General features: G+C 53.4%; 1 protein-coding gene across 1 annotated transcript in view; it reads left to right on the top strand.

Moving 5' to 3' along the window:
* Window positions 1–21,710, top strand: part of MYO18B (myosin XVIIIB) — a 228,162-nt gene that overhangs the window by 28,927 nt on the left and 177,525 nt on the right. The window contains exon 12 of the mRNA XM_069557022.1: window positions 18,616–18,789. Within this exon, the coding sequence (XP_069413123.1) occupies window positions 18,616–18,789 (174 nt within the window). The remainder of the gene's footprint in view (window positions 1–18,615; window positions 18,790–21,710) is intronic.

Below are 21,710 nucleotides of genomic sequence, written 5' to 3' on the forward strand. Positions count from 1 at the left end.
CCTGCCCTCCAGTCGTTCCCCTTTCCCTTGGATACTCTCATGATGGCACTCCTGTCCTGACTTCTCTGTCCTTTATTATCACCTTAGACTAAGGGTTTGAGAGTCTTTTTTTCTCCTGGGTGATCGCAGTAGCCTCACTGCCGATGCCTTCGCTCCTCCCTTGTTGTGACCACTGGGCTCCTTTCTAGAACACAGACCTGTGGTACTGTTCCCTGCTTAGACTCCTCCCGAGGCTCTCCCTTGGCCGCTCCATCAAGTAAAATCCCTTGGCTTGGCATTCAAGGCTCCTCGCCTCCCTCACCAGGATCCTCTCCCACCACACTCGTCCCTGTGAAAGGTCCCAAGGAGATGGTCAGTATCCAGAGCAGTGCAGCTCCTGCCTTCGTGGGGCTTATGGTGCCCTGTGTTATGACTGTGTCCTTATCTAGCTCTTTCCTCCGGAGAGTGGCTTCCTTTGGGCCGAGAACATCCAGTTGGGACAGGCTTGTGGAGTGGACACAGGTGTGCACGGCGCCTATCCTCTGGAGCTGTGTGCTGACACTGGCAGGTGTTGGGCCCTTCCCCTGGGAGGCAGCGGACTTCTTTGGAACATGGTGGCACATGGTTTCTCCACCGCCATCCCCCTGGGCCCTGTGGCCTGTCCTTTTGATTATCATATTCTTGAGCCTCATGTACTGGTGCGCTGATTTGATTTTGGATATTTCTAGGGGTTATGCTGAGTCAGAAATAGGTAAGGTGGCAGTTTCACAGTTGGTCCAGGCCAAGGGCAGGCATGCCTGACTATACAAACATGGAAAAAACAACTGCCACTGGCCTTTTCCAAAAATCAGCCGTGGGGCATGCTCTAGGTCCTGATTGTTTGTAAATCAGACAGCTTTGTAAACAGACTGGGATTAGGGATGCCACTGCACAGTTCAGACCAGAAGAGCTGTTGAAGATTTAGAGTTGGGGCACAGGCATCTGTAGGTTGAAGGGGGTGTGGAAGGAAACAGACCTGTTTTACAGAACGGAAGACTGAGGCTCCGAAGGTCCAGGTGCGGTAAACCCCAGGGTGTGGGCTCTTGAGTGAGGCAGATGTGAGTTAAAAAGCAAAGTTCTCCAAGCTTCAGAGGCCTCTCTTTCAATGGGCTAAGACTGGGGTTGGTGTGAGGATTGAATGGAATAAGAAAGAGAAAGTCATGTTAAGCTGGGCTCCCCTGAGGCAGACCCTGAGATGAAGATTTGGGTGCAGTAGGTTTTGGGGGAGGGGATATCAGGAAGAACCAAGAGGGGAGTGAAGGAAGGAAAGGTGGGTGATGCTGCGGAGTTAAGGTGTGAATTAGCGGCTTCCCTGGTGGTCCAGTGGCTAAGACTCCAAGCTCCTAAGGCAGGGTGTCTGGGTTCAGTGTGCTCAGGGAACTAAATCCTGCCTGTCTCAACTAAAAGACCCATCATGCCTCTCCTAAAGACCCCAAATGCTGCAGCTGAAGACCCTGCATGCAGCAGTGAAGATCGAGGATCCCTTGTGCCATAACTAGGAGCCAGGGCAACCAAATAAACATATTAAACATTTTTATAAATAAATAAAAATAAAATTCCAAGTGGACTAACTCTGGAAAGTGAGGGACCCCTGGAAACCTCTGAAGAGCATGTCTCCCCATTGTGTATTACCCGAGGGGCGAGGGAGCCAGGATGTTGATCCACCGCCACCACCTGCTTCTGCCTGCTTGAAGGTTGCTCCCGGGCATGTTACCCCTGCCCCTCCAGCCTGCCCCATGCCTGAGCTGAGCATGTTCCCATAGCCAGGAAAGCAGAGGGGTGCAGACAGGTGCCTGCAGTGACAGGCCGGGGACATGTATGGGGTGGTAGATGCCGAGTGAGGCGCCGGGGGTGGTGGACAGGTGGTTCATGACTCCGGCTAGGGCAGTCCTTAAGCAGACTGTGCTGTTGAGCCTGGGTTAGCTGATTGTCCAGGGTGTCAGAGCCATGGGCCTCTCTGCTGCACTCAGCTCAGACAGGCTGGTTCCCTCCCTCCCGGCACTTGGCAAAGCCTAGGGAGAGGGCAAGACAGGGGTCCCTCTGTCACACTGGAGCCCGCTCTGCCTCTGATGCCACAGGACAGAGGCTGAGGGAGCCCCTGGCCTATTAAGCTGCCACCAGAGAAGTCTGATGCCTGACTCTACCTCCCTGGGGCTCACGGGGCACCCCCTCTGATGTGGGCTCGAGACTCATACCTGTAACAATAAAAGAGAAAGTCACTTATAAATATTTTATTAATACATGATTATGGCAATAACTCCTGCCAGCCTCCCCCATCCCACCTTATAAATTATTTTAAGAGGAGCTGCCGTCAGTCTGCCTGGGAGGCCTGCCCGGTGATTTACTTACAATATATTCTGCTTTGGAAGATTTCATAATAGGTTGCTCTGAAATCAGCTATTAAGAATTTCAAAGTCGTATATAAATGTCTTGACTTTGTGTCATAACAGATCATTTTGAAATATATTAAGAATCATTTCCATTAATCAGGTTTTTTTCCCCCATTAAAATGATGCTCTCCTCCCAGCACAACTGACTTCCTTAACTTGTTTTGAAAGTCCTGATTCTGTTTTTAAAAACCGTATCTGTCCCTGTGGGGAGATTTCAGGCCTTATAACTGGGCTCGGGATTTTTGAACTGTGATGGCAGTAATGACAACTGCCACTAATACTGGTTTAGCGTTTGCTGCTTTCAGAAGTGCCTGTGCCTCTTGTGACTTTTGATGTGATTTGGTTCATTTAATAACCCGGTAAGGAGAAGGCGATGGCACCCCACTCCAGTGCTCTTGCCTGGAAAACCCCATGGATGGAGGAGCCTGGTGGGTTACAGTCCATGGCGTCGCTAAGAGTCAGACACGACTGAGCGACTTCACTTTCACTTTTCACTTTCATGCACTGAAGAAGGAAATGGCAACCCACTCCAGTGTTCTTGCCTGGAGAATCCCAGGGATGGAGGAGCCTGGTGGGCTGCCGTCTATGGGGTCGCACAGAGTTGGATACGACTGAAGTGACTTAGCAGCAGCAGCAGCAAGGAAAGATAGTGCAGTGGGAAAGAGTCAGCCTCCTGGCTTGGCTTCTCCGAACCTCAGTTTCCTCCCCAGTAAAATGGGGTGGTGATGGCAGCCACTTTGTAGGCTTGTCGTGAGGGTTAAATGAGTCCGTGCCAATGCTGGGAGCACAGGACTTGGTGCACAGTGAGGAGCTTTGTAAGAGGAGCAGCGTAGTTCACCTGGCCTCCGACAGCCGGTGTATTCCAGAAGGAGGTCTCCCTGCCACGACCCCTCCCCTGCCCTAGACTTTGCATAGGCTGGTTGGGTCATTCCTTGATGAAGAACTGACCTGTTTTCCCAGGCCGCATGCTTACAGATGTGATGTCGCTGCACAACCTTGGAGCAGCCTGGGAGGAGCGAGAACTGTAAGATACCCATCTTACAGATGAGGAGACCGAGGCCTGCCAGAGAGGTTCATCCTCATCGCCCAGGGCACGCAGCTAAAGCCAGAGCTGGGATTTGGACCCAGTCTGTCCAGGCGCTGAACCCTGCCTCTGGGACCACATCCGCTGCCTCCCTGGCCCCATGTGCCGTTCCACACATGGGACACCTCTGTCCTCTCAGGGTCCCAGGTCTTCTCTGGGGCACCCTGAGCTATTTTACTCATGACAATTCTGACACCAGAGGTGTGGGCTTTTACTCACACCAGGCAATCCTCTGACTCTCTGGACACCGACTGAGTGTCCTACGATTTAATCCACTCCTGACACTGAGTTCGTGTAGGTCAAGGGCTCAGTCCCACAAGACCGCACCACCTCAGACATGGGTCACAGACCCCTCCTCAAGTTGGTAACTTGCTGGAATGGCTCACAGAAGTTAAGAGGGTGCTTGACTTACCAGCATCCGCTATAAAGTACACAGCTCAGGAACACCCATGTGAAAGAGACACATGGGGCAGGCAGCAGCAGAAGGGGCTTCCATCCTCACTGTGTGTGGGCCTCCCAGCACCCTGGAAGCTCTCTGAGCCCCCTCGTTGGGGGTTTTCTGGAGGTTTCATTCAGTTCAGTCACTCAGTCGTGTCCAACTCTTTGGGACCCCATGAGTTGCAGCACAGCAGGCTTCCCTGTCCATCACCAAGTCCCAGAGTTCACTCAAACTCACATCCATTGAGTCAGTGATGCCATCTAGCCATCTCATCCTCTGTCATCCCCTTCTCCTCCTGCCCCCAATCCCTCCCAGCATCAGAGTCTTTTCCAATGAGTCAGCTCTTCACATGTGGTGGCCAAAGTACTGGAGTTTCAGCTTTAGCATCATTCCTTCCCAAGAATACCCAGGACTGATCTCCTTTGGAATGGACTGGTTGGATCTCCTTGCAGTCCAAGGGACTCTCAAGAGTCTTCTCCAACACCACAGTTCAAAAGCATCAATTTCATTACATGGGTGTAATTGATTAAATCATTGGCCCTTGGTGATTCACTCCATCTCCAGCCTCTTCTCTCCCCTCCCTGGAGGGGGTGGAACTGAAAGTTCCCAGTTTCTAGTCATGCCTGGGTCTTTCGGGTGATCAGCCCCTGTCCTGACACCGTCTAGGGTCCCCCAGCCACTGGTCGTCTCCTTAACAGACAAAAGACACCATCACCATTTCAGAGATTCCAAGGGTTTTAGGAGCGGTGTGCCTGGAACTGCAAAGAGCAAAGGCGCATTCATGACAGGTGCCAGCCACGAGCCCTGTGCAGCAGCTCCCAGGCCCCGTGGTCCCGTAAGAGGCCCCTGAGCATGTGTTGGCGGGTTGGTCCCCTCCATGGGGGCCCAGGCCTTCAGGTAGCCACGTGGTCCTTGCATACTCGTGGTTTCTGCCCAGTTTGGCTTCTCCCCAGGGAGCCAGTCCCAGCACACTCCTGGGGGCTCGTCTGACCCTCCTCATTTTGGGGGAGTCCCTTTAAACCTCCCCTGACCCCTGAGTGCCTGAAGGGTGCTGCCACTGTGGCCCTCCCCTACTGCCTCCTCAGTCCCTTCAGCTCCTATGGCGTGGTGCTCTTGGCCTCAGGAGGCTGGCTGCCGTGAGACTCTGGGTCACCGCCACCAGCAGTGCCCTGGGCAGCGTCAGAGAGAACATTTCTCACCAGAACGTGGCGGTGCAGGGACCCAGGCGGCTCAAAGCCAGCTGGTCCTGGGCTCAGATCTCAGCTCAGCCTCTATTTAGCTGTGTGTGACCTTGCCCGAGTTCCAGGGCTCACCTGTACATCCTCCTCAAGAGGGAGAGAGGGTGGTGGAGAGCTGTCTAGGGTCTCACCCATGGCCAAGGTACTAGAAATGCTGGGGCTGTGGGCCTCCTCCCACGGACAGGCCAGGTGGCTCCCGGCTCAGCCAGTCCGTTGTCAAGAGGCCGCATCCCTCCGGTCTTTCTGCGCTGCCGCCGCCGCCTCTGTCTCCCAGGCTCACGGTCCCTGATGGAGCCCTTGGGAAGGCAGCGGGAGGGGCTCTGGGGGCCACCTCAGCATGGCAGGCAGAAAACCCCGGGTGATTTGACACAGGGACGGTTAGCTGTTAACCAAGACTCACGGCCCGGGCCATCCCTCAGGAGCCACCAGGGAACCATGTATCCAACCTCGAGTTTCTTTCCTTTGGCAAAATGTGGCCCATGGAGCAATCAGCCAGCCCCCGTGTGTGTTGAATGGCAGCGAACGGATGTTCTCTGGAGCCCACTTGACAAGGAGGCGGGTGGGAAGAAGGGACACCCTGGGCCCTGCAGGGGGTGGAACCAGCCTGTGTGATTTGACCTGTGCCTGTAAAATGGTAAAATCCCACCCGCCTTCTACGTCACTGGTCACAAGACTGCATCCCACCTGGCACATAGGATGTGCCACCAGCCCCAGCACTTGGCTTTGCAGAGCGCTTTGTTAATCAGTGGTCTCCACTGCGGCAGTGCCTGCCTGCCCCTGCATGGGCCGGAGTCGGGTGGGGGAGATCCTGAGGCCCATATACTGGGCAGAGAACTCAAGCCTTCAAGGGGTGTGGCTCCTTGCTTTAGGGCACATGGTGACCTCTCGGTGCTAGTGAACAGCAGCTTCGGAGCCAGAGTCCAGTTCTGGACTCTCAGTCCAGTGCTCTTTCCACAGCTTTGATGAAGGTTCTGGGGGCCAAGGACTGTGTCGGGGTAGTGGTCAGAGTGGTCAGGAGTGACGCAGACTGGGGCTCGGGAACGTGAGGGTTCTAGCACATGCCAACTCTGTGACTGGGCCGGCGACCGTCCTGCGGAAAAAATCAGCCGCAAGCCCCATGGCTTCAAGTCTCATCTTACCGTCGCCCCAAGCTCCTAGGTGTCTGCAGTATAGGAGGGCCTGGCTGGGCTGTGGTCAGAGGTGGTGACGCAGAAACAGTGGGGGCGGAGTGGCCGGGAGGCCAGGTGCCTCTCTCTCTCTGCTTCTCAGAACTCAGGGCTCTCCCGCGGGCCTCTTTGGGCCTCCTTGTGGCCTGGTGGCTCCACGGAAGCTTCCAGAGAGCAGCATGAAAGCTATTTCCCCTCTTCTCAGTCAGTCACACAGGGTCACTACCGCCACGCTCTGTGTCACAGCTTCAAAGGCCAGCAAGCCTGGCAGGTAGGGAGGGAATTCCCACTTGGCAGTGCAGGCTACTGAGGCTCAGAGAGGTTATGTGAGACCGCCAAGGTCAAACAGCATCACCTGGTGCAGCCATGGTTGGAATCAGCCCCTGACTGCCTCCGCAGCCAGTGTCCCCCTCCTCTGTAAGGCCGCCCACCTGGCCCAGTCCTCCCTTGGCCTGTTCTTGGACCTCCACCTCGCCGCTCAGAGCAGCTTCTCAGGTCCGTCCCAGCCTGCAGTCTCCCTTCATTTGCAAGGTCATCCATGAAGGGAAAGCGAAACAGAGGAGCTAGGAATCGAGGCTCCCGACGTGGGCTCTGGGCAGGTGGACCCGCGTGTGTCTTACTTTGCCATCTGTGACCCTCTTGACCTCTGAGGCTCAGTGTCCTCATCTGAAGATTGGGGATAATTGTGTCGCCTCCCCGTGTCCTTGGGAGGACTACAGTACTCGTTCTGAATATGTATAGCTCAATGAGAAGGCAATGGCACCCCACTCCAGTACTCTTGCCTGGAAAATCCCATGGACGAAGGAGCCTGGTGGGCTACAGTCCATGGGGTCGCTAAGAGTCGGACACGACTGAGTGACTTCACTTTTACTTATCACTTTCATGCATTGGAGAAGGAAATGGCAACCCACTCCAGTGTTCTTGCCTTGAGAATCCCAGGGACAGGGGAGCCTGGTGGGCTGCCGTCTATGGGGTCGTACAGAGTCGGACACGACTAAAGCAACTTAGCAGCAGCAGCAGCAGCATGACCCTTGTTATTATTGCTGTTATTATTAATGGAAAATCTGTTCCCTGTTGCAGTATCTCCCCTCAACGCCTGAGTCTGCCACGCTGGCTTGGGCTGGTCTTCAATCCTCTCCAATCCCTGTGGCCCCATAGCTGTAAGAGATGACACACATCCGCCCTGGAAAATCTGAGACGCTGTCACTCTTCCCGCTGTCCCTCGTGACTCCGTAAAATGACAGTAATGTTCAGAATCTAGACTATAATAACCAGGACGGGTGGTGTCTGCCCTGATGGCTGAGTTGCCTGCTTTCCTTCGGCTCTAAAGGCTGATGGGAGGTTTAACTTATCTGTCAATCACTGAATTTATCAGTCTGCTTGTCACTGACCCCACTGCCTGACATACAACACACTCAGGCCCATGCATAAACCAAGGACAGGCCCCGTAATGGGATGATGGAGGGAGGCTGCCGATAGGCCACCACTCCTGCCTGCCCTGATAAAGGTGTCAGACCCCGAAGAGACGGGGCTGTAACTTGGGGAGCCCCGAGGGGCCCACAGAAAGGAAAGACGATGGCAGCAATGACCAGGGCCCAGCCCCCCCTTTCTTCCAGGACCCCCACATGCAGCAGCCAGGGCAGTCTGTCCGCGGATAGGGAGGAGGCAGCCTGGCACTTGCCAAGCCCAGGCAGGGCCCCAGAAGGCCACGGGGAGCAGTGATAGCAATGCTGTCCGTGCGAAGCAGTCAGTGTACATTCAAGCACTTGATGCAGACTCGTAACCCTGTTTTTTACTGTTTTTAAACAACTGCACAAGCAACACCGTAAAGCTGTCTTCCTGTGACAAACGGAAGCTGTGCAGATGAACACAGACCGTCGGAAGCGGGTCGCTCCCCATCCCTTGATCCTCTGCCCTTGAAGGTGACCACTGTTAAGGTGTAAAGGTGACGTTCAGTGCCGCTGACAAGCCAGGACTGACACCCAGTTCTTAACTGAAGCTCCTGGTGTACCCTGAGGTTCAGCTCGGTGTTGTACCTTCTCTGGGATTTGACAGACGTGTCGGGTCATGTGTCCACCGTGACCGTGTGCTCCAGGCTGGTTCCACTGCCGCAACAGGCTGGCTTTTTTTCTTAACATTCTGGTCGGAAGTCATCATAGACTCGTCAGTAGTTGGAACAGTAGCAGGTGGAGTCCTCCCCGTGGCCGTAGAAATCCAGCGCACGGCCCGGCCATGTTGCTGTGGTCCCAGCTGCAGGCCACCTCCTCTGGCCCTTGCGATCGAGCGTGAGCTGTGCCTGTGACAGTCGCCCTGGTGGGTGGGTGGGCGCCATTACTGGCTCAGAAGCAGGTTCACAGTGGCCCCGTTTCACACGCTTTGCTTCTCCCTGTCTGGGCAGGGTGGACCACGCTGCTGGCGGGCCGCCGCGGCGCCCCTCTTCTCTCCACTGGCTGCGGGGCTTGTCCGTGGCATTTCTCCAGCTGATGGGCCTTTGGGCAGTTTCCTGCCTTGGGGGGTTGTAAACAGCAACCCCCCAAGGGCATCCTTGTCTGTAGAGGCGGGGTGGGGCTGGGCGTCCTGGAGGCATGGTTTCCTGGGCCTGCAGGACCAGAGGGGTGTGTCTGAGGCTGAGTGTTTCCACGAACACAGCGCGATTTTCCACCCTGGGTGTTGGTTCACGCAGGTCTGCTCACGGCACCCTTACATGCCGTGGGGGATATTGGGCAAGAGTCTGGGCCCCTGGACACCTCAGCCATTGCTCAGTTCATGCTGCTCCCCCTCCCCCATTCTTGCCCCTCCCCCACACGCCCCTCCCCCCCACTTCTCCCCTTCCTCTCTCTCCACTGCTCCCCTTCCCCCATCCTTCCCCCTCCCCCACGCACCCCCTCCCCCCCACTTCTCCCCTTCCTCTCTCTCCACTGCTCCCCCTCCCCCATCCTTGACCCCTCCCTCACGCGCCCCTCCCCCCCACTTCTCCCCTTCCTCTCTCTCCACTGCCCCCCCTCCCCATCCTTCCCCCTCCCTCCCCCCTCCCCCACGCGCCCCTCCCCCCCACTTCTCCCCTTCCTCTCTCTCCACTGCCCCCCCATCCTTGCCCCCTCCCCCACGCGCCCCCTCCCCCCCACTTCTCCCCTTCCTCTCTCCACTGCCCCCCTCCCCCATCCTTGCCCCCTCCCCCACGCGCCCCCTCCCCCCCACTTCTCCCCTTCCTCTCTCCACTGCTCCCCTTCCCCATCCTTCCCCCTCCCTCCCCCCTCCCCCACGCGCCCCCTCCCTCCCACTTCTCCCCTTCCTCTCTCTCCACTGCTCCCTCCTCCCCTCCTTTCCTGTCTTTACTTTGTGCCTCCAACGCGAAACCCTCGGCACCACCATCCTCACTTTCCAGGACACAATTCCCCTCTGATCCAAGGAGGGAGACCCAGACAGGTGCATTGGAGATGCCAGGAGAAAGTTCTAGACAGGAGACACCCAAAGTTCAGCAAGGTCCGCTCCCCAAGGGGTCCTAGGACCTGGGACCCAGAACCGAATCTCCCAAACTGAGAGGGAGTCAGGGAGGGTGCATCCCACAGAAGAGCCCTTGTGAGCAGAGGTGTGGTGGCCCCTTGAGCAAGGCCTGGGGCTTCGGTGTCCCCATCAGCCAGGTGCCAGCTTCAGACCCCGGCACTGGTGCTCTGGGATCAAGAGACGTTTCCCACACAGCCCCACAGCCCTAAGGCCAGTACCCCCTGGGCCCTGTCCTGTGCCCACCCTTCCTCTGCCTCAGGCCCCAGCTGGTGCCTTGGCTCCCTGCCCGACAGCTGCCGCAGCCCGGCCTATTCTGGGCCACAGGCAAGGATTTATTCTGCATTTTCTGAGCATATTGAATTCATTCATTAAGCTGGAATAGCTGCTGTGGGATGTAAACAACTATATTTTAAAAAGCCACAAACCCCTGAAGTGGCTGATGCTAGAAGGCATTCCTGTTGCCAGCCCCAGGATTCGGGAGGGAGGTGTGAGGCAGCTGGAACCCCCAAGGGACTGGCTTCAGGTTGGCCATGCGAAAGCCCTCCCCTCTTTATGACCTCTGTTTCCCATAAGTAATAACAGCAGCTGACATTTATTCTGTGCTTATAAGGGGCAGGTCCTGTGCTAAGAGCTTTGTTCATCTCAGTGATTCCATGGAGTAGGCGCCGTTACTCCATTTTATAGATGAGGAAACTGAGGCTCAGAGAGGAAAAGACTTGCTTAATGACAGTGTATAGACACTCTCTGGGATCTATTTTAGCCTTGCTCATCAGAGACTCCAGCGAGCTATGGCTCAGTGAAGACTCCCATCATAAAAGCATGTCTCACCCTTCAGAGTCAGAGCATAGCAATACAGCTGACAGCAATGATGACGATGATGATGGAATTATTACCTGTCACTATTTGCTGAGTCTGCTCTCTGCCAGGCATGACTTAAGTGCTTTGCATGGTTATTCCATTTAATTCCTGTAACCCGATATGGTTACAAGCTGAAGCTCCAATACTTTGGCCACCTGATGGGAAGAATTGACTCACTGGAAAAGACCCTGATGCTGGGAAAGATTGAAGGCAGGAGGAGAAGGGGACGACAGAGGATGAGATGGTTGGATGGCATTACCAACTCAATGGACATGAGTTTGAGCAAGTTCTGGGAGCTGGTGTTGGAGAGGGAAGCCTAGTGTGCTGCGGTCCATGGGGTTGCAAAGAGTCGGACACGACTGAACGATATGGAGAATTACACCCTTTTTATGGGTGAGTCAGTGGAGGCTCAGAAAGGCAAAGGAAGGTCCTAACTTGGAAAGGGGAGGAGCCCAATTTGGGACCAAGGAGTTCTGTCTTTGAAGATTCCCCCTATTCTATGCCATGTTTTGCTGCGTGGTCCATGGTGTCATGAATACACGGGGGATTAGTAATCACACCTTTTCATGTGGTTCTTGCCCTGATGGGATTAAGCATTTAGCACAGCACCAGGCATGTGGTGAGTACTCTGAAAACACCTGCTGTTTTTCTGGGCTTCCCTTGGGCCCCAGCTTCAAAGGAGACAGTGTGATAAGTTGAGGGACCCCTGCTCAGCCTACCTTGCCGAGGGACCCCAGAATATAGAAAGAGCATCAGACTGAGGGCAGCCAGGGCCAGGTTCAGTCCTGGCTTAAACTGTGTGGCCTCAGGCTACTGGTCAGCCACTCACCAGCTACTGGTCCCACCCCTCAAGCCATTGCTCCTGCAATTCCCCCGGGTGATGAGTGATGCCTTCCACCGAGGTCTCCCTGGTGACTCTGCTTCTCAGCTCAGACCAGCTGCCCTGGGGACACTCCCAGGCAGCATCACATCCAGTGTCTTGTTTCATCCTTATAGTGACCCACTGGGAGAGGAACCACCCCACTGTATGGATGTGGAAACTGAGGCTCAGATGTCCGGCTCGAGATCTCGCAGCCTGGTCTAAAACCGCCTTATCTGGTTCTTCCCAAGACCACCCACCACCCCAAAGATGCCATGCCAGTCTTGCCCCACCAGCTGCTTGATCAGTTAGTCCAGGAGACCCCTACCCTTGCTCCCTTTCTCCTATCAACTCCTGATGCACAGCAGCAGACTCATGGTACTGAGCAGTCTTGCAGAAGAGTGGCCCATTTGCTTGGTTTAAGCAGATGCTGCTGCTGCTGACTTGTCTAGCAGCCATTTTTGCCCCGAACACCAGAGTATCCGTAGAGGTCCACTCATTGTCTTTCCAGTTGATGGTGGATTCTGAACAGCTCAGCAACGATTTATTGATGGCTTGTTGTCCAGGCCTTACGGGGCTCACTCACTGTGCAGAGGGACAGATGACCTTCTCTAGGATCTGTCCAGGTTTCTGGGGCTGCGTGCCACCCAGGGACAGCAGGAACAGGCAGGAACCCTAACACTCAGGAGGAGCCTTAAAGGTCTGGCCTCTAAGACAGCCCCATTTTCCAGGATCCCAACAGTTGAACCTGACCTGGTATCCCTGGGCAGAAATCTCAGTGTGTGGTCATGATTACAAAGGTTGACATTTATCCTGCAGATCCTGCGCTAAGCTGTAACTGCTCTGGCCCTTCACAAGAATGCCCTGGGGGCAGATGCCCATTTCACAGGGGAGGAAACTGAGGCTCAAAGAGGTGACACGGTTTCCCCAGCATCACCTGGCTTTGGCCAGCAGAGGTGGGATTTGAACCCGAGCAGTCTGTTTCTGGAATGTCGCCTTTTCTCAGGGCACCCATGGCCTTTCAGGCTTATCTCTGCCCTGCAAGTGGCCACAGACCTCCAAACTGTAAACCTCTGCGTAAGGAGATATGAGCCAGATGCACCAGTGTTATAGATAGGTCACGTAATGGCCAGTGACTCAGCAGAAAAGTCATCTGGTCATCAGTAAATGCAGGAGGCCACAGTAATTGATAGCAATTGAACTGACGGTGCCCAAGGGAAAGACGGTCGTGTCATTTTTTTCCTCTTTTTTTGTATTGAGCGTAAACAGGAAAACCTGCCTTTGCAGGTGGGTCTCAGCATCTCAGAGACTGCAGCTCCATCACTGTCCCTCACGCCTTCCTTTTTCCTCTTTTCTTTCTCTCATTTCCCTTTGTTCATTCTTCTCTTCAAATCCTAGCTTGCTTTTTCCCAGCAGAGTGATCTTGGGCAAGTGACTCAGGTACAGTGATTTGCCCAGGGTCACCTGGTTAATGGAGGACTCTTTCAGCTAAGCCACTGTTTCTTAAACCGGTGTCTCATGGGACGTTAGACCATCTTGGTCTGAAAGCATTCCCAGGCCATATCGGTCTGCACAGAATGTCCCCTTCTTGGAGTGTCATACCATATTCCTTAAAGGCTCTGAGATGTCCTGCAATTAAGAAACTTGTGTTACCAAACAATGGGCAAAGTGATACCACACAGCATCCATTTCTCCCCAGGGAACACCTGCTCTGAGGAGCCCTTTGGGAGACTCCGACCCTGGCCATGCGGCTGCTCTGTCCTGCTCCACAGTCCTCTGGTCACCCAGGGAGTTTCTCGCTCAGCCCTGCCCTCGGTAGCACAGTTCAGTGCAGTCCAGTTCAGTCCAGTCGCTCAGTCGTGTCCGACTCTTTGCGACCCCATGAATCACAGCACGTCAGGCCTCCCTGTCCATCACCAACTCCCGGAGTTCACTCAGACTCACGTCCATCGAGTCAGTGATGCCATCCAGCCATCTCATCCTCTGTCGTCCCCTTCTCCTCCTGCCCCCAATCCCTCCCAGCATCAGAGTCTTTTCCAATGACTCAACTTTTCGCATGAGGTGGCCAAAATACTGGAGTTGCAGCTTTAGCATCATTCCTTCCAAAGAAATCCCAGGGCTGATCTCCTTTAGGAGGGACTGGTTGGATCTCTTTGCAGTTCAAGGGACTCGCAAGAGCCTTCTCCAACACCACAGTTCAAAAGCATCAATTCTTCGGTGCTCAGCTTTCTTCACAGTCCAACTCTCACATCCATACATGGCCACTGGAAAAACCATAGCCTTGACTAGACAGACCTTTGTTGGCAAAGTAATGTCTCTGCTTTTGAATATGCTATCTAGGTTGGTCATAACTTTCCTTCCAAGGAGTAAGCATCTTTTAATTTCATGGCTGCAGTCACCATCTGCAGTGATTTTGGAGCCCAAAAAGATAAAGTCTGCCACTGTTTCCAGCAGCCCGTATGTGTAGACAGTTTCTAGGGATAGACAGAGGCACACAACCAAAAGAGCAGCATGCCAGGAATTTGGCTCACTTTCAGAAAACCTTCTCTTGGCCTCAATAATTGAAGAGAGGTATGTGTCAGTCACTCAGTTGTGTTCCACTCTTTGTGACTCTATGGACTGTAGCCCACCAGCCTCCTCTGTCCATGGAATTCTTCAGCCAAGGATACTGGAGTGAGTAGCCATTCCTTTTTCCAGGGAGTCTTCCCAACCCAGGGATCGAACCTGGGTCTACCTGCTGCTTTGGAGGCAGATTCTTTACCATCTGAGCCGCCATGGAAGCCCAACTGAAGGAAAAACCAAACCAAATCATGTTACATGAGATCAGCATCTGAGGCCGTCTCTGAGCCTTAGCACTGTAAATGGGTGCAGCTGCTGAGATAAGGGTTCACGGGCTAGAATCTCACGTGGGAGGTGATCCCAGGAAGCCCTGGGAGGGGCATGGGGAAGGAAGGCAGCCCTAAGAGCCTGTCACCAAAACCAGCTCCTTCTGCAGGCAGCTGGGGCTCCACTCTGCTAGAGGCCTCTGGGGATCAGCAGAGCACAGCCTGGAGCCGCTGCTGCTGCTACTGCTACTAAGTCACGTCAGTCGTGTGCGACCCCATAGACGGCAGCCCACCCGGAGCCACTGCTCTCAAAAGGTCTTACCTTCAGTCCCTGGGTCAGGAAGATCATGGCAACCCACTCCAGTGTTCTTGCCTGGAGACTCCCATGGACAGAGGAGCCTGGTGGGCTACAGTCCATGGGGTCGCAAAGAGTCGGGCACGACTGAGCAACTAACGCTTTCAAACTTGCAGTCACTGGTTGAGGGCTGGGGATGTTTGTTCCGTGGCACGTCCAGCCACACCCTGTGCTTGAGCAAATGCCCGTGCGAGCAAAGGCCCCCAGCAGAGGGAGCACAGGAAGCCCCGGGGCAGACGGTGGTGCAGCGGCAGCCTTCCTGCTCTGGTCCACCCACCATGCTGCCTTCTGAAGTGTGGCCCTGTTGCCTTTTGACTTGACCTACAGCCCACATGTGTGCTCAGGCCAGGTCTGAAATGTGAGATATTGGGGATACCAGAGCTGCCCCTAACCCCATGCCATGACTGGAGGGTCCAGGGACCTAGACTCAAGTGTTGGCTCAGCCATTTACGGCTGTGACTCAGGGCAGGGCAGTTCCCCTCTCTGGGTCTTGGTGGCCTCTGCTGTAAATCAGGCCTAACAGCCTTTAGCCTGCACACCTCCCAAGACAGCTGGGAGATGAGCCAGGGTCATTCAGCCATCCTCCCGCTCCGTGTAGACACACCCAGGTGTGCATTCCTCGGGGAGATGCACAGACTGTTTTTCACTGAGCAGAACTACAGAACTGGTGTCTGCAGGTAGTTCTTTCATAGAGAGCTGTTTCAAGGGTGGGCAGCCCCGTCAGACAACATTGTATTTATGTAAATCCAGCCACACACAGGCAGGTTACTGATAACGTATTTTTTCTGTGTGTCATGGACCCTGAAGGCAAGCCCCCGTTTCCTCTGGTGTTCCGCTGGAGGGGAGGCTTGCTGCGTCAGACTTGAGGAAGTATGCTGCAGTACTGCATGCTACGGGCAATTTAAGAGATTCTCAAGGGGAATTCTAAGCCTTTGACTCTGATTTTTCGCTCCATTCTGGTTTCAGAACAATATTCCTGTATGAGAGAAGGCTCTTCTGCACGGGCCCAGGGTCAGCACACTGAAAGCTGAAGTCAGGAGGCGCTGAGTTCAGATCTCGCGTCTGCCCGTTACCAGCCACGAGACCTCAGAAGGTCGCTCTCTTTGTGGCTCAGTGTTCTCGTAAGCAGACCCTGGCTGCTCTGGTGCCCATGTTCCCGTCCAGTCTGCCTTCTCCCTGCCACAGGTGCCAGCCCAGGGTTCTCAGCCCCCTCTGAGAAAGCCTGGCCTCCACCCGGCTCTGTACAAAGATGTAGGGACCCACGGGGTTGGGTTTGGCGCCTGGCCAGGCTTCAGGGGGCTGGAAGCAGAAACGGGTTTTTCCCGGCAAGGCTCACGTGTACCTCCTGGGTTTCACCAGCAGGATGCTGCGCAGAGCACTTGGAAATATACCCCTTAAGTCAGGCGGGACTTAAAGGCCTGCCCCGTCCACTTCCAGCTCCTCTTTTCAGACACAGCCATCGCTGAGCCCCTTTGTGAGCACTTGTAGCTCCGCAAGGCTATGGGTCACAGCAGGCAGGGTCTGGAGACTGTTTCAGAGGGTGGCAGTGGAGGTGATGGGGCAGGAGAGGGGCAGGGCGTCGGCCGCCTGGACAGTCGTGTTCTGTTGAGTTCACTTTCAGCCCCATCCCAGGAAGAGGATGTCTCATTCAGGGCTAGTAGCCTGTAACGCCTCTCTGTAATGCTTGCTAATCTCCATTATTTTTAGCAAAGAGAAAGCAGACCTCAGGCTCCCAGGTGACTGTATCTAATTAGAATCTAATGGTATCTCTGTACACACATTGTATTTATTTCTGCCTTCTGTTTGTGACAAGTGATGGGGGTGTTGGTTCAAAGACTAGCCCCACCCCATACTCGGGGCGGTAGGGGTGGGCAGGGAGAGACTGAAGAAGCAGCCCTTCCAAATGGGAGTGTGGCAGGTGTAACACACAAGGCAACTGACACATGAGGCTTGTCTTGGGTGCTGCAAGGTGGGTGGGTCTCCGCCCCTGCCCTCCAGAATCTTAGGAGTTTATTGAGGGGCCGGCACTGGGCTGGGTCACAGAGCCCTTCTGGATGGCCTCAGAAGCGCCCTGCTGTCTCAAGGCTGCATCCCTGTAACAGTGCCCACTGCGGGAGTGGAGAGGGCTGGGTGGACATTTCAGGGGCAGGGAAAGGGTGAGGCCCCTCCAGTTGCCCAGGGCCAGCTCATAGGCCACCCAGGTGCCACATCCTCTCAGTGACCACCCTCAAAAAATGGGCTCTCAGTTAAGATAGCGCTATATAACATTTCCTTTCACTAGGTACTTACAGAAAGTGAAAAGGTCAGTGATTCCACATCAAAGAAAGTCTTACCTAGGGTCATAATATTCTCAAGGTGATATTGAAAGAGACTTCCCTAGTGGCTCAGATGGTAAAGAATCCACCTGCAATGCAGGAGACCTGGGTTCAGTCCTTGGGTTGGGAAGGTCTCCTGGAGAATGGAATGGCTACCTGCTCCAGTATTTCTGCCTGAAGAATCCCATGGGCAGAGGAGCCTGGCAGGCTACAGTCCGTATTGATTTTGGGGAAATAGTTCTTCCATTTAGCCTGATTTCTGGTAACTTTTCTGAATCAGTTTTCTCATCTGTAAAATAGGAATGATACTGCTTTTAGGACTTTTGTGAAGATTCAGTAATAATAATAAGTAGTTAAGGCTTGTATGTACTGATTTTTTTCTGTGTCACACCTGGAACTCTAAGACAGGTGTTCTGACTCCAAAAGCCATGAGCCGAACAAAGATGACGTTGAACTAAATGGGGTCAGTGAGTGCAGCTGCTACCGCTCTCGTTACTGTCTTCGCCGTCATCACATCGTCCCCTCCACCATTCTCACCACATAGTCACCACCATCGTTCTTACCTTCTTGATCATTTTTTAAAGTGGCAGGACTTTTTTACCAGCCACGTCACCTCTCTGGATCTGTTTTATTATATGTAAAATGGGAATTATTTCTAAAACGGAGGTAATAAAATAACGTTCTTGAGAGAATCAGCACTGAGTACCTGGTGTAGGAGGACCTTGATAAGCAGCGGCCCGTGCTCCGTCTTCTTGGGCTTCCCTGGTGGCTCAGCTGGTAAAGAATCCGCTTTGGTTCAATCCCTGGGTGGGGAAGATCCCCTGGAGAAAGAAATGGCAACCCACTCCAGGTGGATATTGTCAAAGCCCCAGATAAGGTCTTTTCCCAAACTTCCAAATCTTCCTTAAACCAGGCAGATTCTTTAAGATGTCTGTTTGAGGAATGATACCCTTATGATCTTTTCCTGATGGATTGAGAAGTCTCTGTTGGCAGCTGTGATTCTTATTTCAAAGAAAGAAACACAGATATGGGAAGATAGGAGATGGGAGAAAATTATTTTAAGTAGAACTGTAGTTCGCCATAGTAAATCATTAAATTTTAAAATTTGGATTACAAAATTAGTACAGAACCACTGCAGAAAGCGTTTGAATCTATCTCCTTTTCCTTATTTACATAGCAGCTTAGAGTGATTTACACAGTTGATGCCATACTACAGTATGATTTTTTCTAGTCCTTTTCATTTAACGTTACCATATAAGCATTGTCCGTGTTGTATAGGTTTTGTTGCTGATGTTAAGTGGCGTTATGATAGCCCATAGAGAGGGTGATATTTTTAATTGTTTTGGAAAAGTGAACAATGCAGGTGGCAGGGCAGTAGGACTAATGTGTCTCTTGGGAAGGCTGGCTCCTGCCCGAGGCCGTCAGCTGGGGCCAGGCCTCAGCTGTTCGGGCTCCTGCTGGGGGTGGGTGGCCCAGAGGCTGGGAGGTGGCGAGGTTTTCTTGGACGCCTACCCATCACCCGCCCAGGACCTCACCGCACTCCTCTGCTCTGTCCCCTGCGCAGTGGGCCGGAAGCAGTTCATGCGCTTTGAGTGGGCCAGCCATGCAGCAGAGGCCTTGGGCTGCGAGTACGAGGAGCTGAACACGGCCACTTTCAAGCACCACTTGAGACAGATCATCGCGCAGGTGACGTCTGGGCCGAGCCGGCGGAGCCTGGAGGATGAAGAAGCTGGCTCAGGTACCATGCCGCGGCCTCCCTCGGTGGGCTAGGTCCCTGCAGAGCCACCCTCTGGGGACACACCCGCATCCTTTCACTATTCATCAAGGATTTATTGAGGGTCTACTGTATGTAGACCTTCGAGGTGCAAATGAAGCTGCTTCTCTGGAAATGGACTTGGTCCCTTCCTGCACAGTGCTCTGTCCTGGTCAGAGGCTGCTGAAACCTAGGAGGGGGCCTGTGCTGCCAAGAGGGGGCACTAAGGACGGTGCCAGGGACCATGGCATCTCCACTGGGTGTGGTCTCTGCTGACCCCACTCTAGGTGGGAGACTGATCTGCCAGGACAGAAATGAGGCCAAGGTGGTCAGTTTGGCAGGGAGGACAGTAGATAAGGTTAGAGAGCTCACAGAATAGTCTATTCATGGAGTTTTCTTTTCAGCCTGAGGGAAGCCATGGAGGGGCGCAGGCAGGGGAATGGCACGATTGGTTTACTCTGCGTGAAGCCCAGCCTGGATGAAGAGCAAGGAGTGGGTGGGAACCGATGCAGCTCACCCTGGTGAGGTGACGGAGGCTGGGCAAGGGATGGGCAGACTAGATGGGTGGAGGTGGGCCAGCTCAGGTCTGGTTTACAGTTAGGGCTGTTGGTGTGAGCCCTGGGCAGAAGCAAGGGGCCGGGACGCCTTCTAGGGCTTGAGTCCGAGCAGCCGGAGGAATGCGGGTGCTTTGAACTCACGTGGAGTGGCGCGAGCAGGAGCACACTTACACGGCGCCTGCGCAAGTGCATCTGCTGAGTCCCGGGTCTGCAGCCTCGGCGGCCAGATACTTCGGCTGAAGGAGGTGAGGGCAGAGGACCCCTCAGAGCCCCGGGCGTCTCTGAGAACTCTCCAAGAGGAGCTCTCTGGAGACTGCAGAGTCTGGGCTTAGTGGGAAGCACTGTTTTGAACTGTGGTTTTAGCATCGTCTGTTAGAGGCCCCTTGGAGCTACAGGGCTGCTCTGCCTGCCAGGGACTTCAGCTTGACGGCTGATGTCGTGGACTTCACTGCCATCCAGTCCTGCGCTCTGGTGTAAGCTGGGGTCTGCCTAATAGTTACGCCTCCTCTCTGACACGGGTGCACATGTACAGGCACACACTTGTACCATGTACAGGCATGTGCACACAAGCACGTGTGCACACATCTGCACTGTCACATGCACAGCACACACGTGCACACAGTGCGTATATGCACATACACACACACAGAAGCACAGTTACATGCATGCACTGCTTGGTGAAGCTGAGTCAACCTCGCAGGCTGAGATCTCAAGGGTAGATGTTAAGCAGGCAGGGGACCAGCAGGCTTGAGAGAGATGCTGGGAGGCTGTGGGTTGCCTAGCAACGACCCAGGTTGCAGGTGGAGTTAAAGCAGGGACGGGAAATGCTTTGGGGCTGCAGCGGGCAGCCTGGAATGTACAAGCAAAACTATTTCTCCAAGCCCTAGGGCCTGCAAATTTGCAAACTGTGTTTCCAGTTCCGTGGCTGGAACCAACACCTAAGGGTCAGTATTTGAGATACGAGCCCCATTCCTTACCCCACTCTGTTCAGTGCCCCTTAATCAGGCTGGCTGTTCTAATGGGACCCATGTGTGTCAATACAAAATTGAGGCCACCATTGTAATAGTTTTCTAAGTTTTTTTTATTCCTCCTAACACTATATGCAGGCACTTTTCCATCTCATTCAATATTTTTCCAGACCTGACTTGAAGTATTCTATTATATGGTTGGACTACAAATTATCTATCCCATTTGCTATTTTTTGGATATTCGAGCTGTCTTGAAAAAGTGATTTTCTGCCAATTTAATGAACAATTGGGAGAATGTATGTACCTAGAAATCTTTGTTTCTCTGCATATTTCAATACAATAAAATCCTAACAGTAAAGTTATTAAGTCCAACATGTTACGGCTTCTGCTGTGAAACTGCCAAATTTCCCCCTAGAAAGAGGAAACAGTAGATATTTACTGAGTACTGTGTGTCAGAAATTGGAATTTGGAGCCAACAGACTCAGGATCAGTCCCCATCCTTGGGGCGCTCTCAGTAGGGGGCAGGGTGGGAGACACAGACTAGCAAAATAAGCAGAAAGTGAAGACACACTGCGGTCAGTGCTCTAAGACTAGGGCCCGTGTGTCCTTTGGTGGCTCAGGCACTTCGCTCAGCAGAACGTCCTCCGGCTTCATCCGTGGTGGTGCAAATGGCAGGGTTCCCTTCTTTTTCACTTTTAAATAACATGCTACTCATATCAGAAATCTAAAGTAGTCCAGCTTACAGAGACACAGAGTAGAGTGGTGGTCACTGGGACAGGGGTAGAGTGGGGGGAAAGGAGGCATTTTGATCACAGAGTACATAGTTTCATTCAGTCGAGATGAGAAAACCCTGGAGGACAGACAAATGAAGCGATCAGTAGATGAATATGTCCACTGTACAACAGAGTGCCTGCAGTTTGCAGTAATGTATTCTGTATGTAAAAATCTGTTAATATTATGTTGAAAGTTCCTCTCTCTCCCCCTCAGAGGTGATGGTTATGTTTATGGCGTATCTGTGGTGATGATGTCATGGGTTTATGCTTCAAACTTATCAGGATGTACGATTAAAATTGTACAGGTTTTTTGGTATGTCAGTCGTATCTCAGTTTGAAAAGTAAATTTTTCAAAAAAGCAAGGGGACGTCCCTGGTGGTCCCGTAGGTTAAGACTACCTTCAGTACCAGGGACATGGGTTCTATCCTTGGTCAAGGAACTAAGATCCCACATGCTGCATGTAACAGCCAATAATAATAACAATAACAATGATAATAACAAGGGAGTCTGCAAACACCATTTACTTCCCAAGTAGCCCCGTGAGACTTAACCTAACTCAGTGCCATTTGGCCCTCAGTGTCTTTAGCAGTGAAATGGGCATACCTACC

The sequence above is a fragment of the Ovis canadensis genome, chromosome 17 (genome assembly GCF_042477335.2).
Source record: "Ovis canadensis isolate MfBH-ARS-UI-01 breed Bighorn chromosome 17, ARS-UI_OviCan_v2, whole genome shotgun sequence".
NCBI classification, from domain to species: Eukaryota; Metazoa; Chordata; class Mammalia; order Artiodactyla; family Bovidae; genus Ovis; species Ovis canadensis.